This window comes from Antechinus flavipes, chromosome 5 (genome assembly GCF_016432865.1).
Source record: "Antechinus flavipes isolate AdamAnt ecotype Samford, QLD, Australia chromosome 5, AdamAnt_v2, whole genome shotgun sequence".
NCBI lineage: Eukaryota > Metazoa > Chordata > Mammalia > Dasyuromorphia > Dasyuridae > Antechinus > Antechinus flavipes.
The window spans coordinates 171,851,423-171,871,227 of record NC_067402.1 but is presented as its reverse complement, the minus strand read 5'-3'; the positions used below and the strand labels follow the sequence as shown (position 1 = coordinate 171,871,227).

Sequence of the window (19,805 nt, the reverse complement as noted above, 5' to 3'; positions counted from 1 at the left end):
TATAAAGTAATTATTAAATAAAAAAAAAAAAAGGTAATTAAGCCATCTAGTTGGATGAATTTATTTGCTCGGCTCCAACTTGGCTGAATGTGGAGTTTCTGTTTTCTCTAGTTTTTTTTCAGAAGCTCCTTGAGGGCAGAAATGGTCCCTTGTCTCTTATGTATCCTTGATGTTTGATTGGTGTAAAATTGGAGGAAAAAAGCATTTCTTTTATTTAACCTTCCTCAATTGTCCCTCTACTTCATTGAGGTCCTAATCTTTAGTTAGCAATCACCAAGCATTATATTAAGCACCTATGGAGGTGGTTTCCCATAATTAGCTGATTTGGTATACTGAATGTGAGTTTAAGGGATAAGTTAGTTAGTCCTGCCTTTTCACCCCCTTATCTAATGGAATTAGAACCCAGAGGATCAGTTTAAATCTGGTCCTGTGTATTCACAATTGCTTTGGGATGGGGAAGATTGCTTTTACCTCTTCGAATCATTCAATGAAGAATATTGAATTGTGAATGTTGAATTGAAATGAATGTTTATCTTCTGAGCTGAGATTAGATCTGTTTTTTGGAGCTGTCACGTATTTGACAAGAAGCTTTGGGTGTTATCTTGTCTCTAGATTGTTACAGATCTCATTACTTCACTGTTATATGCCAGACACTGGGAAGCTCAGGACACACTTGCACTCACACATGCACATGTACACACAGTAAAGACAGTTCCTTTTTTTTTACCCCCCTAGTTTATGGTCCATCAGACTAGAAGCTTTCCCACTTGTCTAGTCTTTTTTCTTGGAGAGAGTGATTATCACAGGGAAATATAAATGGTAACTGGATGAGTCAAGCTAGGCACAAGTGTAGAACTGCAACTGTGCTGATTTGACAATGAGATACAGGGGTGGATTTATGGTTTTCCTTTTTCCAGCCTGTGGACCTCAGCTGACCAACTCACCTACAGTGATTGTCATGGTTGGACTCCCAGCTAGGGGAAAGACTTACATGTCCAAGAAGTTGACACGCTACCTCAATTGGATTGGTGTGCCCACAAAAGGTAAGGTTTCTGCGGGTATGTTTTACCTGGGGATGAAGAGGTCCAAGCTGTTCATTAGAGGCAACTGGGTGAGTTGGGATAGAGTGATAGATGCCCCTTATTATCTCACCACTTAATTTTAACTTTCCTCCATAAAGGGAGCATCATGTTGCTTTTATCTACCCCCTCTCCTCCCCCCCCAGACTTAAATGAGAATATCTATAAAATGTTTTGAAATTTATTACCTCATTTGTGCTGAGGAGGCCCTGCCCTCAAGGGAGCTTATATTCTTGGGGGATCCAACCTAGTGGTCTAAATGTAAAGTAGGAGAGTATGCTCATAGCTAGGGGAATGGGAAGTAGCAGGTTTATTTAGTCAGAGGGCCTGGGGCATGTTTATCTTTAGAGATACCTGTTCTGCAACAACAAAAAATTTCCTGGATGAGATACATTGGATCTCCTAGGATCACACTGTCAGCATGTCACAGATGAGACTTCAATGTACATCACCTATTTCTCTATATATAGACTCTTATTTCTCTATTCTCTATTTCTAGATTTTTTTTTTTCGGGATATGTTTATTTCTCTGGGATTCTACCTCTTATGGGTTCCTGCCTATGTGGCCATAGCTTTTGTCATTTCACATTCTTTATTTACTGTGGGAGGTCTCTGAGGATAACTGGGCAATCAATCAACAAAGATTCTTTTAGACTCTTTGTATAAAGAGAAAAGAATGCTCTAGAAGTGCTTCTATTCTGTCCCGAGAGACAATATGTACATGAGTAGGAATCTGCAAAATAAATATAAGCTAAGTCAGGAGGATTAGGTACTAGTGGCTGGAAGGATCAGGAAAGATTTCATGTGACTATGTGGGGTTTTGACAGAAAATGTTGTAAAAGAAAAATTCTAAGATAAGGAGAGTACATTCTTGGCCTATGGGGCACCTATCCTGAAGGCATGGACTAAGCTTTTTTACCCTAATGTACAGTGTGGGCTGACTAGATAAAATGGTTGTAGGCATCTGGTTTGGAGGCCATCTTTTCACAGGAATGGATGGAGATTTGGGGGGAGCCTTTCAATTCAGTGTCCTTACAAATAATCCAAGGAAGAGCTTTTGATAAAAAGTGGGACCCAGTCACCTGTATGTATTGGAGCTTTCTCTACCTTTTTATAGTTTTCAATGTCGGCGAGTACCGCAGGGAAGCGGTGAAGGAGTTCAGTTCTTATAATTTCTTCCATCCTGACAATGAAGAGGCCATGAGAGTTCGGAAGTAAGTTGAGAAATGGTTTTTGACTTTTCCCACTTTTTCTTCGTATGGGCAGTTCCTCTAACTAAGTCTCCTGGTTCTAATTTTTTAATTTCAAACAGTCCTAGAATAAATTCAGTTGAAAGTTAATTTTTAAGGAGCTTTAGAAATACGCCTGTGAATTCTGATCCATTCTTTTGCTTGTATCATTTTACATCAGTATGCTTTTCTGTAGTCATCATTCCTGGTTTCGAATGCTTCAGTAATGGTCCACTGCATTCTGTATATTCCCCATTCCATAGGCATAGCTGGGCAGCTAAAGAGTAGAACACTGGACTTTTAAGTCAACACCCCAGTTCAAATCTAGCCTTAGACATTTACTAGCTGGGAAAAGCTACTTAAAAGCTTAAAAAATGCTACTTAACCTTTGCCTATCTGTTTCCTTTTCTGTAAAATGGAGTAATATCTACTTCCTACATTATGGAGATCAAATGAGAAATTTGTAGAATGCTTTACAATTCCTAAAGCAATATATTTCAGTCTTTTGCATGAGAAACAGTAGTATTTTGTATTTTTGCTCATGCTAGCAGTGAGAGCTCTGGATCAAAGAGTATAAAATTTTTATAATTTTAGTAGTCTTGGAAATATTTAATGGAAAACCAAGATTATTATCCAAGACTATCCTCTTTTTATCCTTTTTTTTAATGGGGAAAAGTCCTAGGAATAGAAGTAAGGAGAGATCGTTATGAATACCTGGGCAAGACTTTCTTAATTTTGAATTCTTTTGTGTTGTTCTGTATTGCAGACAATGTGCCTTAACTGCTTTGAGAGATGTCCAGTTATATTTGAAAGAAGAAGGGGGTCAGATTGCAGTAAGTTAAGATAGTAATTACGCTTCCATCTCTTGGATGCTTGGATGGGATTCCTCCAGGGTTTGAGGATAGAGTAGCAGGCAAGTAGTAGTTATGTACTACTACTTGCTCAGCATACAAGAGAAAATATTTATTCCCTTCCCCTTAATGTTGGCATTTGTGCTTCTCATTTAAAGATGAGCAAAAGTTGAAAGAATCCCAAGTGAAGCTAATACATCGCTTCACCTGCTTCCATATAATAATGCCTTTTGTTTCCCAAGCATATTTGCTTTCAGAACTGTCTTTGTGCAGAAATAAAAATTGCACTCCAAAAATTGAACATAGGTATTCTTTGTTGGATTCTTTCTCGACTCAGATTCAGATTGGCTTTTGAATAAAAATATTCAAAGTGAATGAAATCCAGAGAAGAGAGCTGTCTTGAGACATGTAATATAATATTTATATATATTATATATATTTCTTTTTACTTTCCTTCAAATATACACACAGGTTTTTGATGCTACCAATACCACAAAAGAGAGAAGAGATATGATCCTTGAATTTGCAAAAGAAAATGACTTTAAGGTAAACCCCAAACCTCTCACCTGGAAAACTGAAATACGACTTTCTATGGAATCTTTCCTGATCAGCATCCTCTCCCCTACTCCCCCAGTGTCTCTCCACCAAAATGACTTTATATATAAATTTTCTGTATGCATATTGTTTCTTTACAATGTTCATATTTATATCATCTAACACAGTACCTGGCACACAATAAGTTCTTAATAATTGCTGATAACATTCTGGATCGTTAGATTTTACATTCAGGTTTTTCTCCCTTTTCTTCAGGTATTTTTCATCGAGTCTGTATGTGATGATCCTTCTGTAGTCGCCTCCAACATTATGGTAAGTGCTGAGAAGCGGGATTCTTTGGCTTGTTTCAACCCAGCATACTTTATCTAAGAAGCAATAGTCAGTTTCTTAAAAAGAGCCCTGGGGGAGAGGAGTGGCTCAAATAAGCAAGTCTTTGGGGCAAGATTTCTGTAAACTAGATGAAGTGGATTGAGCATTTCTCACTTACTAGCTAGGCAATTCACCCTGTCTGCCTCAGTTTCCTCATCTGTAAAATGAGCTGGAGAAGGAAATGGGCAAAACCATTCCAGTATCTTTGCCAAGAGTTCTCTATAGGACATGATTGAACAGCAACAAATTAATACAATATCCTTGAAGGAGCAAAAATTTGATCAAAAACAAGGTAACAGAATATAAAAGAAATACAAATGTAACCATGTTTTGTGAGACTGTCAAGTTCACATGAGATTGTGGAATCCAGTTAGTAGATCCATATACTCTTCAAGTAGATTATACATAGTAAAACTTCACACTTTCTACTTGGGGGGGGGGGGAGAAATACTATAGTAGAAAATGATTTTACTTCCATTTTGATGTGTGATCTACTTTGATATACTGATAGCAATATGTAAAGGAGTTGACCTGGCATCTGCGATGATGATGATTTTAAAAATTTGCATTAACTGATTTTCTTCCATACATTTGGTTTCTTTTGTAATCATCTTTTTTAATTTTTAGTATTCCAAATTTAGTATTCCAAATGTTCTCCCTCTCTCCTTAGCCCTTCTCCCCAAGACAGCAAGTAATCTGATACAGGTCAAATATGTGCAATTCTTTTTCCTTATTTTGTCATAGACAAGAAAAGTTAAACTTAAGGTTAAAGAAATGTGAGAAGGGAAAAATACATCCATTTTCAGTCTTAATAGTTTGTGAACATTCTGAAAAAAGGAATTCTTTCATAAGTTATTCATAATAATTCTGCCATGGCAGAAAAAGATTTGGGAAGTCTTGGTGGATTCTTAAAAAAAAGAGTAGAAACCTTAGGGCATAATAATTCAAGAGTTTTCCTGAATCTCTGTTATTCCCAGGTAGGAACAGAACAAATTCAGTAACTTTAATGAGTCACCTATATAAACTCAGCAATTATTTCTTGGTTCATTAAATCATTGTCAGCTAGCATGTGTTTGGGTGTAATGTTATTCATCACTTATGTTTCTCTTATCTTACAAAAGATTAGGGACTAGACATATAATTCCTGGTTGAATAGCGCTTTTTCTAAAACTTTTTAAAATTTATTTTTTTTATTAAAGCTTTTTATTTTCAAAATATGACTGGATAATTTTTCAACATTAACCCTTGCAAAACCTTGTGTTCCAAAAGTTTCCCCTCATTCCTTCCACCTCCCCTAGATGGCAAGTAATGAAATTTGGTAAATCCATGAAATGCATACGTATTTATACAATTATCTTGCTGCATAAGAAAAATCACATCAAAAAGAAAAAAAATGAGAAATGCAAGCAAACAACAAAGTGAAAATATTATGATCCCCACTCAGTTCTCATAATCTCATTTTTGGAAAGAGTCAAATCCATTAGAATTGATCATTATAGAATTATATAATTGTGCAACTTCTTTTAACAAGTTTCCTGGAGAATGCTGAATGGCTTGTCTAGGGTCATGTAAGTCAGAATATGTTGTAAAACCTAAACTGATGTACAGTTTTTAATTGGCTAGACTGCTACATTTAGTATTGAAATGGTCATATATGGAGATATCTATATATAATGTTAATTTGTATTAAAATATATATAATAAATATATATATATGTATATATATATATTTCAGATTTGACCCCAGACAGCTATGTGATTTTGGACAAGTCGCTCTCTTTTGGCTTTAGTTTCATCTGTCAGTGAGTTGGAGAAGGAAAAGCCCCCTCCCTAAAAAAAGGGAAGGCTGACTTAAACTTGTTGACTTGAAAACTGAAGATGTCTGGAAAAACTGGTTTTCTTAATAGAAGTACCAAGAATTTGGAAAATGGGGAAATATCTTTTACCTTTTTGCTTTCCTCTGAAATTGAAGGATTTGATTAAACATTCTAGTTTTATTTTAGCTATTTAAATGTTTAAATAATGGGTGAGCCCTTTTTCTCCTTTTTGTTTGCCCTTGTGGAAAACAGGAGGTAAGAAGATGAGCATGAGGGCTCAATGACCTGCAAACTAGGCATTCATTGTCAATAATTGAGTGAATACTAGGAATTCTGGAATGGAAGGAGGAAATGGGACTCAGGCAGGGGTGGTTCCTGAATTGTCCCTTTTAGCACTTGTTAGTGCTGGGGCACATAGTAGGTATTCAGTACGTTCTTATTAAGTTAACCCAAGGTCCACAATGTCTGGTGACTCAGTCATGGAATTGGTAATAAAAAAGACCATCCATACATGGTCATTACTGAATCTCTCTGGATGCTTTTTCCTATCCTTAGTAAGGACTGTGTGGAAGATGTGCTCTCCAGCAATCTGTCCGTCCTACCCTCAACCTTTTTATATTCAGCTTCTCACTCTCTACCCAAATTTTTTTCAACACTGGGTATTAGGATAATCTTTTTTTATCCCAGGCCTTCTGCGCTTTCCCCTATTGAGAGCCCCAAATCCTGATTAATCTGAACTGAAAGCCATTCTGTATGACTCATCAGCTGCCTTTTTGTGTTGTTGCAGGAAGTTAAACTCTCCAGCCCTGATTATAAAGATTGCGGCTCAGCAGAAGCCGTGGAGGACTTCATGAAAAGAATTAATTGCTATCAAGCCACCTACCAACCTCTTGACCCAGATAACTATGATAGGTAACCCAATCAAATTGCCATTCTCCCTGAAATGGCTTTATTTTGATATTTACTTCTGTGTGCCAAAGGACATCATCTTGAAGTCCTGTTAGGGAATTATGCTAATTCCATATTTTTTTATTACTGTTTGCGCGCGCGCACACACACACACACACACACACACATACATATATATATAGCAATAGCAATTTCACTTATGGCAAATTCACTTATAGCAATAAGCAAATGAGCATCCCAGGAAAAATCAGAATCAGTCCTAGGTAATACTATTTCCTGGTCCCTTGTTCTTAATTTTATTTTCCCAAAAATCTATTTGGGATAAATGACTTGTCTAGCTTAAAGAGTATGTCAGTGCTGCCTCTATGACCTCTAACATGAGATTTGATCTTGGATATTGTCCTGGTAACAAAGTAGATCTTTTCCATACTCTGTCTCCCTTATATGCTGTTTAAAAAAAAAAGATTATAATTATATATAATACAACATGTTATTTTTTATTATATGAATATAATTTCTTTATCCCCAGCACCTAATGCAGACCTTGTCTTATTTTTGTTGATCAGTCTGGCAACCCCATTTGGGTTTTTCTTGGCAAAGAAATTGGCCAAGTAATTTGCCATTTCCTTCTCTAGCTCATTTGACAGATGAGATTTGAGGTAACTTGACTTGTGGTCATATAACTGTCTGAGGCTAGATTTGAACTGAGTCTTTCTGATCCCAGCACCTGTCTCTGTGTCCACTGTGCCACCTCAGGTGTTTGTCCCACATACGCATTTAAAAAATGCTTATTGATTCTCCTACTCTTAATTGTAACCACACTGGTTCTAGGTCACACACATAGGATTACCATCCAAACTTCCATCTCTTATGCTGAGAGATAGCCCATGACTCTGAACCTCAAGAACCTTGGAACAGCAGTGTCCTCCAAACATTTGCATTTGACCTCTATGATCTAGCTCACTTTGAAAACAATTTCTGAATGCTTAACAAATGCTTTATTCATAGTTGTCCATTTGACATATTAGTATATATATATATATATATATATATATATATATATATATATATATATATAGTATAGTTGTATTTTGCCATTCTGAATCTACCACCCCTTTAAAAAGATCTAACTCAGTTTTTTTCCCTGCCATGGGGAAAAACCCTACCTCACATAAGAGATAGTCCCACCAAACAAATTCAAATATTGAAAAGACTTTACAGGAGATATAGATGCATTTTTTTGGGCTCATTTTCACTGTATTTGGTTTTACTGTACAGGAATCTGTCACTGATCAAGGTGCTTGATGTTGGCCGCCGATTCCTGGTAAACAGAGTCCAAGATTATATCCAGAGCAGAATAGTTTATTACCTGATGAACATCCATGTTCAGCCCCGGACCATCTACTTATGTCGCCATGGGGAGAGCGAGTACAACATCCTAGGGAGAATTGGTGGAGACTCTGGCTTGTCCATCCGGGGGAAGAAGGTAGGAGCAAAGATCAGAGTGGTGTGCGTACGTTTCCATTAAGGGAGCTAATCATATAGTTTATTGTTGTATGAGATAATGGGGAAGAAATGGATTTTGGAGGCTAAAGGGCATAAAGTTTGTGTGCTGAGGATGTGTCCTGATGCTGGGGCTCTGGTCATCTGTTTAGCCATACGATGAGGGCAGCTGGATGGTAGACTATAAAAGGAAAATGCTGTGCTTTCCTCCAAGAGGTTGGAAAGTATCCAAACTCTGTCCTTGACAAAATTTCAGTTCTCCGTCGCCTTGTGCAAGTTTCTTGAGGAGCAGAATTTGAAAGACCTTAAAGTATGGACCAGTCAACTTAAAAGGACTATCCAGACAGCAGAAGCCCTCAAACTACCTTATGAACAGTGGAAGGCCCTCAATGAAATTGATGCTGTAAGTATACATATTTTGTATGAGGAGTAATTACTTTATATTGACAGAATCCATGCCAGGGTAATTTTTTTTTTTTTTTTTACAACATTATCCTTTGCACTCGTTTCTGTTCCAATTTTTCCCCCCTCCCTCCCTCCACACCCTCCCCTAGATGGCAAGCAGTCCTTTATATATTGGATATGTTGCAGTATATCCTAGATACAATATATGTTTGCAGAACCGAACAGTTCTCTTGTTGCATAGGGAGAATTGGATTCAGAAGGTATAAATAACCCGGGAAGAAAAACAAAAATGCAGATAGTTCACATTTGTTTCCCAGTGTTTGTTCTTTGGGTGTAGCTGCTTTTGTCCGTCATTTATCAATTGAAACTCAGTTAGGTCTCTGTCAAAGAAATCCACTTCCATCAAAATATGTCCTCATACAATATCGTTGTCGAAGTGTATAATGATCTCCTGGTTCTGCTCATTTCACTTAGCATCAGTTCATGTAAGTCTCGCCAGGAGGAGTATTTTCTTTAGATAGATTAGAAAGAGCAAGGAAGCCCTAACAAGTATTCTCAGCTTTGGCCTGATAGTTTCATAGTAGTACCTTTTTGTGTATGTATGTATGTATGTGATATCTGGTGGTTCTTTTCCAGGGAGTCTGTGAAGAGATGACCTATGATGAGATCAAGGACGCTTATCCTGAGGAATATGCCCTTCGTGATCAGGACAAATATTATTATCGCTATCCTACTGGAGAGGTATATATTGGAATGTCGCTATAACACCCAGTTGACACTTTTTGGCAAACTTTTTTCTCTTATCTGCATACACATTTATTTAATGCTATGGTATGCAGTAGTTGTGTGTAATTGGAAGTGCTCAGTGGGCCTTGGTTGAGGCTCAGAGATATATTCTGTGCGATTATATTAAAAAGACAGTCAGGCTTATAAGAAGTTGGTACAAGGAGAGGCAGATGAAGCTTCAAGGAGGAGTTCCTAACCTTGTGTCCTTTGAATGGCTAGGAAGAAATCTTCAGTGGGTGGTGATTCTTAATTGATATACAAAAATTTGATCGATAAAAGTTGATAGTGTAAATATACATACAACTTTTTAAATTTACCTCAAGAGTTTGATATATATATTTTAAATCTTCTCCATGTAGCAACATTATAGAGCTGTATCTTGGAAAGTAGTTTTCACTAGTGTTCCTTTATTAACGAAATCCAACTCCCCATCTCCTCGCTCTTCCAAACAGAAGGAGTTGGTCTAGATTCCTTGGAGGCGAGTTATGTTTCAGATGGCTTTTGGTGGAAATTTCTGGGTATTTTCCCCTCAACAGTAGAGCCAAACAAGTGACAGTATCTGGGAGAAAATGACTGATTAAAAATGACTAGAATGTCCTACATTGCTGTAACCTTTCATCACATTTCACCTATATTCTCCATGGAAAGAACTTCCATTTTCCTTTTAAATTTCCTATCTTGTTGATCCATTAGATGTAGATATCCAATTTAACACATTTAACATGACTAACCCACCTACCTCACTTAGTCCTACAGATGTTGGATTGGACATCAGCCCAGTGTCTTCTCCTGGAAGTGACAGCTTCTTAACAAACAGGCTAAACAGACAGGATAGCTTGAGGACTGGTGCTCTGTCCACTGTGCCACCTAGCTGCCCCTAAAAAGCCATTTTTAAAACTTTGGTTAATTTGGAAAGGGATGTTTTTTCCTCTTTTGCCCTACTGCTCTTTGTGGGAGGCACAGAGACTGAATATAGACTTGAGATACTATCCTTCCACATGCTCCTTTCATGTGTTCATTCATACTTGGTCCTCAATGGGTATGATTTAGTCACCCTGAATTTATAGATGCAGTTGGATAATAATGCTTCTGAAGATGAATAATATTCATCTTGTCTTGTAGTCTTATCAAGACCTAGTTCAGCGCTTGGAGCCAGTGATCATGGAATTGGAGAGACAGGAAAATGTATTGGTCATCTGCCATCAAGCTGTCATGCGCTGCCTTTTGGCCTATTTTCTAGACAAGAGTGCAGGTAATTCCTATTTTGTATTTTTTTTAAACATTGGCATTCAGCAGCTTTAAGACAATGACATGTTTATGTAAGCCAGAATCCCACTGTCCCAACTCCCAACCCTGTGACTTCATGATACCTTGGTTCCTCTCCTGTTAGAACCTATGCTACATGTAAACCTTAGTATTTTTTTTTCTGTCTTTGGTCAATTATAAATCAAACTGACTTGGAAAAAATTCAGGAACAAGCAGCCCTTATCACTTATTGAGACATCTGAATAGGTATTATTGCACTTGGGCTAAATCTTCACTTTTCTGCTGTGGGGACGTTAGTTCTTTGAAATGTCTTATTCTGAAGCTTATTCATGGAATAAGTCATCCTTGTGGATGACTCCTGATGGAGATCATGTCTGTTTTCCCTTCCTTAGATGAAATGCCATATTTGAAATGTCCCCTCCACACAGTGTTGAAATTGACACCTGTGGCCTATGGTAAGTCAATGGTCAAAAAGACCGTGTTGCCCAGTATCTTAGATTTGGGGGCAGCTGTGGGAGTTGCATTCTTAGGAAACACATTTTAAAAACATTACTTACTCCTTAGGTTGCCGTGTGGAGTCCATTTATTTGAATGTGGAAGCAGTAAACACACACCGGGAAAGGTCCGAGGTGAGTACCCATCCTGATGCCTCTGGCTCCAACCCAAGAAAGTTGGTTTAGGAAGCAATGGACTCTTCCATAGAGGCAGCTGTGGAGGACTTTTATGGAGTGAAAAAGGGCTAGTCAATATTAAATGCCTCCAAATAAAGTTCTCATTGTTTTGTGTATTCAATGCTAATATGTACATGAGTTGGTTCTTATGATCACTTTAGATAAGATAGCCTCAGGTGCCTTTTTGCCCACCCCTAATCTGTGTCATGATCGTGGTCTTTTCACAATTGTATTTTCACTTTCCAGTTGATTTTCAGCTGATGTGATAATTGAGTGGAAGGTGAAAATAATTACTAAATAATGTAAATAATTTATAACTCTTTTTCCTCTTCCCTCAGATATATCACAAATTGCAATACCAGGTTTTTAGAACACATTCGTTGAATCAACATTAGTAAATGTCTGTTAAGGTCTACTTTTAATTTCTAAAGCAGCTCTCTTGATTAAGCTGAAAAGATGATGCCCTTTACTGGTAGAAGTTGTCCTGTTTCCTGGAGTTCTCCAGACCCAGGGGACTGGGAAAAGGGGACTGCCCAAAAGGGCAACAGACTTTACCTGAAAGTCTGGCCTTGGAATCTTAAGGTGAGGGAGCATCCGCTCAGAGCACTTCCTGGCCTACAGTAGGGAATTAAACCTAGCTGGCTGGGTCAGAATAAAGATGTTTGAAGGTTGGAAAAGTCATCCTACCAGATTCTTAAATGAAGATCTTGGCCTGCACCATAATTGAGTGGGGAGGGAAAAAGAAAACCAAACACATCTGCATTGGCTTCCAGAGCCATGAATTCACCAAACATTTTATCAGGTTCCTATATAGGTTGAAGGGCAAGTTCCTGGTTTGGGGCTCAGGACTGAGTCTCCGCAGCTAGAAACTAAACCATCTCAAATAAAATCTGACTTTTAAATTTTTTTCTCAGTCAATTGGAGCATAAAAACCTGTTAACCATGGCTAGCTGACTAATTGGTCCTCTTTGGAATATTTCTGTCCTAATCCTTCGGAGGCTGTGAATAGTTTCAACATATATATCAAGATATGTATGTTCTTGTGAAGAAGGTTTCTTGATGCGGATTGCCCAGGATTCTAGTTGGTTTAAATAAAGAGACATTTCCTCCCTTCTCCCCATTTTTTTTTAAACCAATGTGTATCTGGCTCTCCCTCTGCTCTCCATTTCCACTTCTATCTCCTTCCCTCAGTTTTTGGAAACTAGAGGGAAGATGCAGATGTTAGATTTGGAACAGTTTGCCTCTGAAACAAAAGGGAAAATTGATTCTATTACCTGCTGCCCTTATCGCTACTTTTCTGCATGTTTGTGTGTTCCTCAGGCTAATCTGGGGGAAAAATACTTGGGAAGGTAAGGGAGAAGTCCATGTCTTTCTTTTTACTTGGAATTATTGACCCTTTCTGTAATTCTGCTCTGTAATTACTGCTGGATAATAATAGGGGGATAGAAAGTCTAGAAAAGACCTGTGTTTAGATAGGGGAATAGAAAGTTTAGAAAAGACCTACGTTTAGAAAGACCTGAATTTAAATCCAGCCTCAGATACCTTTTATGACTGGAATAGTCGCGTCACTCAAAACTTTTCATGGTTGGAGGATCAAATGAGTAAGCCCAGTGCCTGGCAGGTAGTAAGCACTATATAAATGTTAGCTGTCCTCAGAAGAAACCTTTTGCTATTGTTTCCTTCCTCACCCTTACCCTTTTCTCCCTTTGATTTTTTTTCCCCCTTTATAACTATCATCTTATCTTTCTTTGTCTCAATTAGGAAGCAAAGAGGGGACCTAACCCGCTCATGAGACGCAATAGTGTTACCCCACTAGCCAGCCCTGAGCCTACCAAAAAGCCTCGAATCAACAGCTTTGAGGAGCATATGGCTTCCACTTCTGCTGCCCTGCCCAGCTGCCTGCCCCGGGAGGTGCCCACGCAAGTTAGTTGACTATTTTCTCCTGTCACTTCTAAGTAGAGAAGATAATAATCCTTTTTAAGGTTCAGTGGTTATCTACTTCCTGCCGGTTTAAGTCCTGTGTGATCCTCTGAAATCTTCTCACCTGAAGCCTATCAACTGTATAGATAGAACCTCCCTGGAAAGCAGGTTGGCAGAATTGGGCAGAGCAGGAAAAAAGCAAGAGTATACTCTCTACGCTGGAGGCTTAGGCTCACATGGTGGCCAGTGAGTGGAATCTTGGCTGAAACGTGGAACACTTCCAGTAGGGCCTTAGGCCAAAAGGTAACTTGTGCTCTCCAGGCCAAAGCTGGTTTAGTGTCTCGCTCCCTGTCCTGGGTGCCTCCATCTGTTAGAGGAAAGCATTTGGAATCACTGATCCAGCCCACCTCTGCAGGGCACTTGAGTGATGGACTGCATAATGGTAACAGAAGCCCCTGTTGCTGGTGAATGGGGCTTTTGATGGTTGGTTACTGGCGCTTAAGTGTTTGAAATGAAGGGTGTTTTTTTTTTTAATGCAGGATGCTGAAAAGACTCTTTCCTTCTTGATCTCACCCTTTTTTTCCTTCTAAGCATTTCTGTTGATCCATTGGCCCCCAAGTTAAGTTGATGGTCTGAATACTAATTAAATGTTAATATTTAAATATTAATATTGACAGTCTTCAAAAGATAGTACTAAAGATTTTCTAAATCTGAGAAGGTTTATATTTGAATATTTTGGATTTAGAGTGATGATCACTTAGCAAGCTCTATTATTCTGTCTACTGTTAATAATTTGTACTTTTTATGAAAAACTTAAAAAAAATCTTAAAATTTGTAATTAAGAAAATGGTGGGGATTTATAGGAATAAGAGTGCTATCTCACTATTCCATCCATGGTGTCCTGATTTTGATCCCTATAGTGGGCAGCTATAGGCCCTGTCAGGCATGTTCATTTTCCCATTTTCCATTTTCCCTTTCAAATTTTTTTTTTTTGCAGGGAAAAGGGGAAGTTTTGCCCCAATACCAGTCAGGCTGGTTCATCCCTATTTAGGCAGCCCTATGGCCCTCTGTTCTGTGACTCAGCCTGGCCATTAGTTTTTTAAAATTTACTTCTAATTGTGTAAGCATTTGGAATTGCTAGCAGGGTAGTCATAGGCTAAACATGGGATCAATAGGGTTTGCCATGATAAAGATTTAATTCCTGATTTCAAATGCTGTTTTTGTCTTTCCCTTTTCCTACTGACCCCCCTCTTTCCACTTTTTTCTTCTCTCTGCAGCCTTTACTAGGGAAAGCCTGTTTGTAAGTATTCTCTGAGCTATTTATAACCCTTTACCCCATTCCTCTTATTCTCTCATCCTTGTACTTTTTTTTGGTGCTACAAGTATTGACTTGTGAGGTCTATAGGTGGGATATGGGTGGGAGCATCTTATGATTTGTTTATTTTACCAAAGCTGCTTCTACTGCGGTTGCTTTTGTAGCCTGATCTCTCCTTTCTTAAGTCTCTTAGGTTGTTTTTTTTTTCAATTGATGATAAAATTGAAATGCTACCTTGGGTTTCAGGTGTTAGGTAATGACTCCTAACTTAGGTCATATTGACTATCAGAACCAGGTAAGTCTTAGTAGCCAAGGAATTGACTTTTTCCCATAAGTGATGTTTATCAAGCACATTGTGCTTCTTTGAAGTAAGTAACTAACCACTTCCATGGGCATTTAATTTTTTGTATTAACCCATTTCTTGATTATCTGTCAGGGAAGTTCTAGTAGCAAGTCCTGGTAGGTTGAAGCATTTCAATATTGGCAGCCTCTTCCTTGTCCGTTTCCTTATTTAATGAATCAGGTCGTCTTGTTCAGTACACAAAATTAGAAAGGGATTAAGATTTCTGCCTGAGGTCTTCCTTTTCCTAAAGAAATCTTGCTTTTAAAAGGAAAATGGCTACTATAATTTTTATGTTATCTAGCCTTAGTTTATTTGTACTTTGGCTACAATATTACTGCCCTTTAAACAATAAAGTCCATAAGGGTAGGGAGTATTTTAACTAAACTTTGTATTTGTGCCTAGTCACAACAAGGACTATTTTTAACATTTCAAATATTTATCACAATATGTGAATATGTGTTCTGCGGGGGTAAATCATGAGTGGGGTGTATGTGGCTTCCATTCTGGGCATTAGCCCTCAAATTTGTAGAATTTTGCCCTGTATTCTTAACTTGTTACAGATTCTTATGGATAATTTAGTACTCCTCCTAACCAAATTGTCAGGATGCTTTGGGAAGGAAAAACTTAACCATGTGCACCCACTGAACCACTAAATGACATTAGGGGAGAAGTTTTCCTTTGGAGCAATCAGCCTCTAGATGAGCACACTCCCTGCAGCCTGTTTTAATTTTAACTGTGGTTTTTTTCTCCCCCTTCCATACCTTCCCTACTCGTGTTTTCTTTTTAGGAGGTTGCTTTTAAATCATATGTATCCATGGATAACTCTTACTGAGGTTATGGTTTTGATAGTAAATTCCCTGGCCTCTTGGGGCCAGTGTTGCCAACTGATGCGCCAAAAGGCGATGCTCCTTAAATTTGGGGACTGGGAGGAGGAGGGTCTCACCTGCATGATGAGTCTTTTGTTGTGGGGGCCTGAATAGAAATCTAATTTTTTTTTCCTCTTCCTCTTCCAAACAGAACCTGAATAATGCATCAACCCAATTTTGACTCTTCCTGAAACTCTGAAACAAATGAAACCAATTGCATTCCATTGCCATTTCTGAAGCTTGGCTTATGCCCCTCCATTTAATCTGGGGCCCTGATAATCCCAACTGCTGCTTCCATAAAACTGACCGAATTTTTGGGGTGAGGGGGTGGAATTATTCCCTCTTGATTCCCATCATTCAACCATCTTGTGACTTCAAGGCCGTGTATAGCCCTTCTGCTGTAAAGAATCGTCAATTTTTCATTTTACTTTTTTTTCCTCATCTCATTCTTCAGTCTCAATGGATGTCTCTGGCACCCTCTGGAAAGGCTTTGGGAAGTGTGAGAAAGGGAGAATTGGCTGAGAAGAGAACGTCTCTGCTTCTTTTCTACCTTTCTACCTTAGCAGTTATCTCAGGATGGCAGGTCAGAATTTAACAGGATAATTCAAGATAGCTGGCCTCTTGAACCATCCACTTTTTGTTTTGTCCTCTGAAGACCGGGAGTAGAACCAGCATATGATGGCTTGGAGGTGGTTATGTGCAAACAAAATTTGGATTTGGAGAAGTAGACCTCTTCAGGAATTCATGAGACAGAAATCTTGCTATTTGACTAAAGCAAAGAATTACTCTCCTTTGTTTTTATTCAGAGTCTGTTTTTTTCTCCAAGCAGAATATGAGAATGGGCACCAATGAGAAGACACCATTCTCTTCAAACTGCTTGTATTTGCACCTTCTGTGGAAGAAACAGGATGAAAAATCCATACTTTTTTCCCACAGAACTTGAACATGGATCACAGGAGCTGGGTCAGGTTGTGAACTGGAAATATTGGCAGGGTAGGAAACATCTGCAGGGCAAAGCTTGTTTCCCAAAGAGTTGTGCAGCTCCAAAGTGAGAGTCTTGTTAGGAGTCCGAGTTAGCGGACTATCCCTGGAGGGCTGAGGGAGGAGGATAGAATAGCCAGTACCAAAAGACTGCCTGCTTTCAGTTCAATATTGAGCATCCGCTGTCTCCCTAGCATTGGTCCAGGTGCTCATCGACTAGAGTGCAGAGGTAGGGGAGATTTCCATAACACAGATGGCCTTCAGGTGCCATTTCTCTTGGCTCCACAAGTGGGACACAGAGAAGGCCTTTGGGGGAAATGGTTCAGGGAGGAAGAGTCAGACCACAGTGCCTCATAGGTTAATCAATTAGTAGGCTCTTAAAGACCCATGCACTGGGCTTGCACTCCAGAGTTCCTGTGTGTTCACACCTGTTCTCATTCTAGAGCTCATATTTGATATTTATTGGCAGCCCAGTGACAAGTCAGATTGTCATAAACATGCCTAAGATCCTCCCTTTCTTAAAAAACCATCTTGTCAATCATCCATCTTGTGGATGTGCACGCAGGCCCAAGTGCATGTTTATATAAACGTGAATTGAACTCACTTTGTTCTTTGATAGATTGCTGTAATCTGCTTTCTTGTACTCATTTCTGTTTTTAATGGACAGAAGGTGGCCAAGAATAGAATTTTGTTTAATTAGTTCATCGTGAGGATCTCTAGGATGTTTGCTCTTTTTTAAAACAAGCAGCTAGCATTACCTAATGAGTGAGGAGGAGGAATATATCCAGAGATCCTAGAGATGATGCTTCTTATGTTAGAAGCAAGTAGTGGTAGTATTAGTAGTAGGCTGAACTACACTGAAGCATTTCATTAAGGAGGTATGCTTCATTGCACAGTGGGAGTCTTTGCTGGGACTACTGATTTTTATTTTTCCATGTTCCTTTGGAACCAGTTTTCTGAACTTTGTATATTTGTTTGGGGGACACAACTCTTTCCCCTCCCCCCCATTCTATATCCTGAGAGTAGCAGAACTCTTTTTAAGAATTGAGAAAGGGGAGAAACTGAACCACATCCATGATACTGTTTTTATTTGTAATACTTGAAATTTATTTTTTTAATATTATTTTGATAGCAAATGCTATTTATTTATTTAATGTATATGGTGGTGCCAGGTGTGTGAGAGTGAGAGATGTGTCTGGGTTGGGAGCATTTTTTTCCTAAACTTGTGATTTAGTAGGTGTGCTTTATGTTTGTCTTTAATAATCACCTGGGATAAACTCTGCTAGCTTGTAAACAGGGTATGCCTTTCAGAAATTTGTATATTTTGCAGTTGCTAGACAAATAAAAATATCTTGTTAAAGTATATTGTGGAATGTATCTTCATTTGAAAACTTACTATTTTAAGTAGCACTAGTTAAATCTGGAATACCAGATTTGACTGTAGTTCTCTTGGAGCTTTGGTCTTGACAAAAACATATTAGTTATATTAGTCACTAATTTAGTCACTAATTAGAAACAGCAGTAATGCTACAGAAATATCTAAATGCCAAAATTTGGGGAAGAATGTGCCATTTATTCAACAAGATTAAATAAAATCATTTTTATGTAGCTGGAATTTAAAAGTCAATTTCATACAGATGGTCAGAATTCTAAATGTTAAGAATCATGAAGTAGTTTAAACACTGGGGCACAAGTGGGATGATTCCCAAATGAATGAACCACCATCTTCCTTCATTTTATGATTCAAAATTCATTATTCTTTCCTCCCTCCCTTACTTTAAGCTTCCTCAAAGATTAGAGACTAGAAATCTGGAAATCAGTTGCTGGGAGATGGAGGTAATGAAATTTAGGACAGAATCTCTGATCTTGAAACAAGGTTGAAATGTGGACTTGGTGTGGGAGTTAGTCCCTAGGCTATTGTGCTAATTTAGAACAATTAAACATGTCTAGAATGAGGTAACTTAGGAAGAAAAAAAAGAGCTAATCTATGAACTGGAACTAAGGAGAAAGGAAATATCTGAAGCTGATCACAGTGCTTGATAACGGAAGACTTAAGGCTTGTATTAAAGAAAGGATGATAAAAATCTACCCAAGTTAGGAGATTCCCTTAACTAGGACCACCCCCAACCTTCACCTCTTCATGAATCATCCTCAAATGTTTCCAGTGGCCCAATTAGAGATAAGATGGAGAAGTTAAGATTATCTCCTGTTCTAGAATGACAAATATGGACAAGGACAAAATGTCTCAACAGAACCTTGAGACGAAACACTTCTTGGTTTTGTACACAAATCATTTTCCAATATAATTCTTCCCCATCTTGTAACAAACTAAAATCCGTCACCTGGATTTGAACAGTCACTTTACCTGTTTGCCTCAGTTTCTTCATCTGTAAAATGCAGATAATGGCTTCCTTGCCACAATTACCTGGGATGTATATATTTAGCTATTGTGTGTTCACTGACTTTCACCCAGAGTACTAGGAAAATAAATGAAAATACAATGCTGACTCTAATGGTAGCAAAAACTATAAAGTAAGAGTCTGGATATATAAATCATGAAATGTGGAGACATTTGAATTAAGAAAATGTTCACATAAAGACTACTACACACAACACATTATGCATAAGAAGAATCTGATCAAAAAGGAAAAGTGAGGAAATAAAATGCAAGCAAATAACTAAAAGAGATGAAAATGCTTTGTTGTGAACCACACTCACTTCCCAAGATTCTCTGTGGGTGCAGCTCCTATGGGAAAATCTTTTAGATTTTAAATATAAAAATTTTTTAGTATAGGAAGTTTTTCAGGTTCAATTCCTTACACTCCAGGCAATGTGCGATGTAGTAGTCAAAGAGAAAGGCTCTGCTTTTAAAAAGCTTATGTATTGCTAAGTGAAGTGAGCAGAACCAGGAGATCATTATATACCTCAACAACGATACTG

The 19,805-nt window shown here is 38.2% G+C and overlaps 1 protein-coding gene across 4 annotated transcripts in view; it reads left to right on the top strand.

Annotated features, from left to right (window-relative positions):
- Positions 1–18,228, top strand: part of PFKFB3 (6-phosphofructo-2-kinase/fructose-2,6-biphosphatase 3) — a 101,225-nt gene extending 82,997 nt beyond the window's left edge. For 2 of the 4 annotated variants that reach the window (XM_051963106.1, XM_051963108.1), the window contains exons 2-16: positions 918–1,043; positions 2,197–2,293; positions 3,075–3,141; positions 3,631–3,705; positions 3,970–4,026; positions 6,688–6,812; positions 8,088–8,295; positions 8,569–8,715; positions 9,354–9,458; positions 10,626–10,755; positions 11,162–11,224; positions 11,334–11,398; positions 13,202–13,363; positions 14,638–14,660; positions 16,036–18,228. In XM_051963106.1, the coding sequence (XP_051819066.1) occupies positions 918–1,043; positions 2,197–2,293; positions 3,075–3,141; positions 3,631–3,705; positions 3,970–4,026; positions 6,688–6,812; positions 8,088–8,295; positions 8,569–8,715; positions 9,354–9,458; positions 10,626–10,755; positions 11,162–11,224; positions 11,334–11,398; positions 13,202–13,363; positions 14,638–14,660; positions 16,036–16,042 (1,457 nt within the window). In that variant the 3' untranslated portion in view covers positions 16,043–18,228. The remainder of the gene's footprint in view (positions 1–917; positions 1,044–2,196; positions 2,294–3,074; positions 3,142–3,630; positions 3,706–3,969; positions 4,027–6,687; positions 6,813–8,087; positions 8,296–8,568; positions 8,716–9,353; positions 9,459–10,625; positions 10,756–11,161; positions 11,225–11,333; positions 11,399–13,201; positions 13,364–14,637; positions 14,661–16,035) is intronic. The other 2 variants (XM_051963107.1, XM_051963109.1) reach the window with 1 other exon arrangement.
- The last annotated feature ends 1,577 nt before the right edge of the window (positions 18,229–19,805 follow it).